Source organism: Carcharodon carcharias, chromosome 2 (genome assembly GCF_017639515.1).
Source record: "Carcharodon carcharias isolate sCarCar2 chromosome 2, sCarCar2.pri, whole genome shotgun sequence".
Classification (NCBI taxonomy): Eukaryota; Metazoa; Chordata; class Chondrichthyes; order Lamniformes; family Lamnidae; genus Carcharodon; species Carcharodon carcharias.
In genome coordinates this window covers 6,642,051-6,648,050 of record NC_054468.1, presented here as the reverse complement: position 1 = coordinate 6,648,050, position 6,000 = coordinate 6,642,051, and the positions used below count along the sequence as shown (strand labels likewise).

The window sequence follows — 6,000 nt, the reverse complement described above, 5'->3', positions numbered from 1 at the left end:
ACTTTCCAGGATAGCTAAGTAGACACTGAGGAAAACAGGAGTCCTGCCCCACTTCCCCATCCCGGAGGTTGAGGTGCTGGTTTATCATGTTCGAACTGAATGCTGGGAACAGGCTTGAGGGGCTGAATGGCCTCCCCTGCTCCAACATTCCTGTATCTGACTGAGGCACGGATCACATTGTACAAAAGGTAAATATGGTACACCATTGATCACAGCCGGAGTAAGCTCCTGTTTTGGTTTTAATGGTCTCTCTGGGTCATCAAGAACTTTGCAGACTGTTAACATTACAGCATCTACTTAACATAACTTCCCTCTCCAAAAAAGTCCTTGATTGTGCTGTCGCCTCTCAGATCTGTTCCCATCCTTGCTCATGTGACCCTCCTTCAGAGCTCTGAAGAAGGGTCATGCAGACTCGAAACGTTAACTCTGTTCTTCTCTCCACTGACGCTGTCAGACTTCCTGAGTTTTCCCAGCAATTTCTATTTTTGTTTCGGATTTCCAGCATCCGCAGGATTTTGCTTTTATCCCTTGCAATGGTTTCCCTTCCTGCTGCTGCACTGTTACCTCTGATTCCATGGTCCATTCTAGGCCCCCTCCTATTTGTCATTTACATGCTGCCCCTTGATCACATCGTCCGAAATCACAGTGATAGTTTCCACATGTACAATGATGACAACCATCTCTACCTCACCAACCACCTCTCTCGACTCCTTCACTGTCTCTAAGTTATCAGACTGATTATCCGACATCCAGTACTGGACGAGCAGAAATTTTCTCCAGGTAGTTATTGGAAAGACTGGACCATTGCATTTTGCTCTCATCATGAACTCCGTTCCATAGACACTGATTCTATTCCTCTTTCCTGGCAACTGTCTGAGGCTGGATCAGACTCTTTACACTCTTGATGTCCTATTTGAACTCGAGATGAGCTTCTGAACACAAATCCACCCCATCACCAAGGTTTCCCCCCTTCAGCTCTCTCCATCCCGTCTCAGCTCGGTTACCACTGAAATCCTCCTCCATGCCTTTCCCTAACCTCGAAACTCTATCCGCGTCCAGCCCTGGCCAGCCTCCCAGCCTCCAACCCCGTCCCCTTGAGGTAACCCTGAAGGGTGGGAAGCGGCGACCAGGTTGTGGTGTGAGTGGGGACAGTCTGAAGGCTCTGAGCAAGGGCGAATTTGGCGAGTGAGTCAGGCGAAGGGGAGAAGTGGTCCCCAGGCCAGAGGGCGAGTGCAGTCGAAAAACTCAGCAGGTCTGGCAGCATCGGCGGAGAAGAAAAGAGTTGACGTTTCGAGTCCTCATGACCCTTCGACAGAACTTGAGTTCTGTCGAAGGGTCATGAGGACTCGAAACGTCAACTCTTTTCTTCTCCGCCGAAACTGAGTTCTGTCGCAGGGTCATGAGGACTCGAAACGTCAACTCTTTTCTTCTCCGCCGAAACTGAGTTCTGTCGCAGGGTCATGAGGACTCGAAACGTCATCTCTTTTCTTCTCCGCCGAAAGTGAGTTCTGTCGCAGGGTCACGAGGACTCGAAACGTCAACTCTTTTCTTCTCCGCCGAAAGTGAGTTCTGTCGCAGGGTCACGAGGACTCGAAACGTCAACTCTTTTCTTCTCCGCCGAAACTGAGTTCTGTCGCAGGGTGACGAGGACTCGAAACGTCAACTCTTTTCTTCTCCGCCGAAACTGAGTTCTGTCGCAGGGTGATGAGGACTCGAAACGTCAACTCTTTTCTTCTCCGCCGAAACTGAGTTCTGTCGCAGGGTGACGAGGACTCGAAACGTCAACTCTTTTCTTCTCCGCCGAAACTGAGTTCTGTCGCAGGGTGACGAGGACTCGAAACGTCAACTCTTTTCTTCTCCGCCGAAACTGAGTTCTGTCGCAGGGTCACGAGGACTCGAAACGTCAACTCTTTTCTTCTCCGCCGAAACTGAGTTCTGTCGCAGGGTGACGAGGACTCGAAACGTCAACTCTTTTCTTCTCCGCCGATGCTGCCGGACCTGCTGAGTTTTTCCAGGTAATTCTGTTCTTGTTCTGGATTTCCAGCATCGGCGGTTTTTTTGTTTTTATGTAGGCGAGTGCAGTCGGGTTGGATGTTGAAAAGGGAGAGTGCCTGGCACTGACCAGAAACGAGAAAACGCTGAAACAACAGCGGGGATGAGGAGGGAATAGTTTAGTTTGGTTGGTTGGTTGGTTGGTTGGTTGGTTGTTGGTTGGTTGGTTGGTTGGTTGGTTGGTTGGTTGGTTGGTTGGTTGGTTGTTGGTTGGTTGGTTGGTTGGTTGTTGGTTGGTTGGTTGGTTGGTTGGTTGTTGGTTGGTTGGTTGGTTGGTTGGTTGGTTGGTTGGTTGGTTGGTTGGTTGGTTGGTTGGTGGGTGGTGGTGGTGGGGGGAGAATTTACTGGAAAGTAAACTTAGGGGATTTTTTAACCTAAAATTCCATCAGGTTCCCCCATCGAACCATTTGTTTGGAAGTGAAAGACAAGTTTCATATTCACTGTCAGTTGAAAGATTGTTAAGATATCTTGAGGCAGGATTGGCTATTTTCTGACGAGACTGCAGCCCCTCCCCACTGTGCTGTGCTGCGCTGACTGTGTGGAGGGGCTGCTGTGTGAGGCACTGGTTGTGCAGACAGGGGTTTTGAACCTGCTGGATTGCGCTGGGAGCGTCCGTGCGTTTCGGGCTCCCCGGGACGCCGTCCCACCGGCTGGAGGGCCACTGCGCATGCGTCAGGTGGTCAACGGCCAGAGCGCCGGGCATTCCGCGCGGAACGAACTCCCCGGGGAGCCGGGGCGGTGGGAGTGAGGCCGGGGCGGACCCCGTGCGGGGCAAAGGAGGCAGCAGGGGGTGAGGGGTGAGGGGTGAGGGGGGACCGGAGAGAGGGGCGGACACTGCGGGGCAAAGGAGGCAGCGCCCACCGGATAGAGAGACAGGGGGACCGGGGACCGGGGACCGGGGGGAGAGACCAGGAGCCGCTCCCCCTGCGGCCGGAGGATCCCGGATCGCGGACATGGCGGATTTCAGCATCGACCAGAGCAGCCTCCCCGCGGTCAACACAGGTAAGACCCGGGGGGGGGGGACAGGTCATCACCTCCCCCTCAATCTCCCTCCCCCTCAATCTCCCTCCCCCTCAATCTCCCTCCCCCTCAATCTCCCTCCCCCTCAATCTCCCTCCCCCTCAATCTCCCTCCCCCTCAATCTCCCTCCCCTTCAATCTCCCTCCCCCTCAATCTCAATCTCCCTCCCCCTCAATCTCCCTCCCCCTCAATCTCCTCCCCTCAATCTCCCTCCCCCTCAATCTCCCTCCCCCTCAATCTCCCTCCCCTCAATCTCCCTCCCCCTCAATCTCCCTCCCCCTCAATCTCCCTCCCCCTCAATCTCCCTCCCCTCAATCTCCCCTCCCCTCAATCTCAATCTCCCCTCCCCCTCAATCTCCCTCCCCCTCAATCCTCCCTCCCCATCAATCTCCCTCCCCCTCAATCTCCCTCCCCCTCAATCTCCCTCCCCCTCAATCTCCCTCCCCCTCAATCTCCCTCCCCCTCAATCTCCCTCCCCCTCAATCTCCCTCCCCCTCAATCTCCCTCCCCCTCAATCTCCCTCCCCCTCAATCTCCCTCCCCCTCAATCTCCCTCCCCCTCAATCTCCCTCCCCCTCAATCTCCCTCCCCCTCAATCTCCCTCCCCCTCAATCTCCCTCCCCCTCAATCTCCCTCCCCCTCAATCTCAATCTCCCTCAATCTCAATCTCCCTCCCCCTCACCTTCCCTCCCTACCTCCTCACCTTCCCTCCCTACCCCCTCACCTTCCCTCCCTACCCCCTCACCTTCCCTCCCTACCCCCTCACCTTCCCTCCCTACCCCCTCACCTTCCCTCCCTACCTCCTCACCTTCCCTCCCTACCCCCTCACCTTCCCTCCCTACCCCCTCACCTTCCCTCCCTACCCCCTCACCTTCCCTCCCTACCCCCTCACCCTCACCCCCTCTGCCCTCACTGCCCTCACCCCCCTCCCTCACCGCCTCACCTCCTCTCCCTCCTCCTCACCCTCCCCACTCCCCCCTCCCCCTCACCTTCCCTCCCTCCCCCTCCTCCTCCTCCCCCTCACCCACCGCATCCTCCCCCTCCCCTATCTTCCCTCTCCCTCCCCTCACCCCCCTCCCTCCTCACCCTCCCTCCTCACCCTCCCTCCTCACCCTCACCTCCTCTCCCTCCCCTCACTCCCCGCACCCTCCCCCTCACCTTCTCTCCCTCCCTCGTCCTCCTCCTCCCCCCTCCTCCTCGCCCCCCTCCTCACCCTGCCCCTCACCACCCTCTCCCTCACCCTCCTCCTCACCCTCCCCCCCTCCTCCTCACCCTCCCCCCCTCCTCCTCACCCTCCCCCCCTCCTCCTCACCCTCCCCCCCTCATGTTCACCCTCCCCGCCACCCTCCCCCTCCCCTTGAGAGGGTGCAGCAATAATAATTTGCATTTCGAAAGCACCTTTTAACGTAAATCATCCCCAAATCCGTCACAGGAATGTAAACACATCAAAATTGACAGAGTGACTAATAGATTAGTCATAAGATCATAAAAAATAGAAGCAGGAGTAGGCCATTTGGCCCATCAAGTCTGCTCTGCCATTCAATAAGATCATGGCTAGGCTGATTGTGCCCTTAACTCCACTTTCCTGCCTGTTCCCCATAATCCTTGACTCCCTTGTCAATAGAAAATAGCCATGAATATAATGTAATGACCCAGCCTCCATTGCTTCTTTTGGAAGAGAATTCCAAACACTAACAAACTTCCGAGAGAAGTCAAAGAGTTGGGATTTAGGGAGGACCTTTAAAGGAGAGAGAGATGCTGGAATTCAGTGAGGGATTCAAGAGCTTGGGGCCCAGGCAGTTGAAGGCACAGCCACCAATAGGATGTGGAAGAGGGCAGAATTGGGTGAGCACAGAGTTCTTGGAAGGTTGAAGGGCCATGGAAGTTATGTGTGTAGAGGGGTCAGGCCAGGGGGTGATTTGAAAGTAAAGATGAGATGTTAAATTTGAAGCTTGGTTTAACCAGGAATCAGTGGATGCCAGTGACCACAAGGGGTGATGGGTGGATGAGAGTTGGTGTGGATACTGGTTTTGGGGAATCAAAATGATATGGGAATGTTAAACAGCATTGGGATAGTCCTGTGCCAGGAGAGGAATACTGACTGGAATTGGCAGAGTTTGCAGTGGACATGAGTTTAAAACAAGGTTAGGATTGAGGAGCCAAGCAACAGCTTTTAAGAAACGAACACAGAACATGTTGGGAAGAGCCAGCATGTCAGGGCAGCATCTGTGGAGAGAATGGAGGTGTTGGCGTTTCAGGTATGGAGCCTTCATCAAAACTGAGTTTTGACCTTAAGTCCACACTTGAGGCAGCACCACCTCCAGAACATGAGTTCAGATTCAATGGGACAGTCTGAGGAGTTGAATTTAGATTAATAAAATCTGGAAATAAAAGACCCGTCTCAGTAAAAGTCAGCATGAAAATGTTTGATTGTTGTAAAAGCCCACGTTGTTTGCTGCCCCTCGATTCGAGCCCACGTCACGTGAATGAATAAAAAAAAGACATCATGAGGGAGTCACTGTCATTTACAACAGCTTTGCCAGTACAGTCCTAAGTTAATGAAAGCATCCTACAGGATATAGACATCACTGCCCAAAGGCCAACCTTTATTACGCGTCCCAAGTTGCTAGAAAATTTCAGAGGGCCATTAAAATTCAACCATGCTGCTGTGAGATTGAAATAATTTAATCGGCCCAGACTGGGTAGGGACAGCAAGTTTATGCCCGGGATCAAGTTTCTGCCATGGGTCTTCATGTGACTGAACAGGCTGATTCTTGACCCTCAGATCTTTGGGCACATGGGGCAGGATGTCCCACAAGATACTGGAACGCAAATGGATTACTAATGTCATTCTCGGGCCAGCATTTATTGCCCATCCCTAGTTGTCCTTGAGAAGGTGGTGTTGAGTTGCCTTGAACTGCTGCAGTCC

General features: G+C 53.6%; 1 protein-coding gene across 6 annotated transcripts in view; it reads left to right on the top strand.

Moving 5' to 3' along the window:
- Window positions 1-2,917: 2,917 nt before the first annotated feature.
- Window positions 2,918-6,000, top strand: part of ccdc50a (coiled-coil domain containing 50a) — a 154,722-nt gene continuing 151,639 nt past the window's right edge. For all 6 annotated transcript variants that reach the window (XR_005945956.1, XM_041212132.1, XM_041212160.1 and 3 more), the window contains exon 1: window positions 2,918-3,054. Coding sequence is in view for 5 of the 6 variants with exons in the window: in XM_041212132.1 (XP_041068066.1) it covers window positions 3,006-3,054 (49 nt within the window). In the remaining variant the exon portion in view is untranslated. The remainder of the gene's footprint in view (window positions 3,055-6,000) is intronic.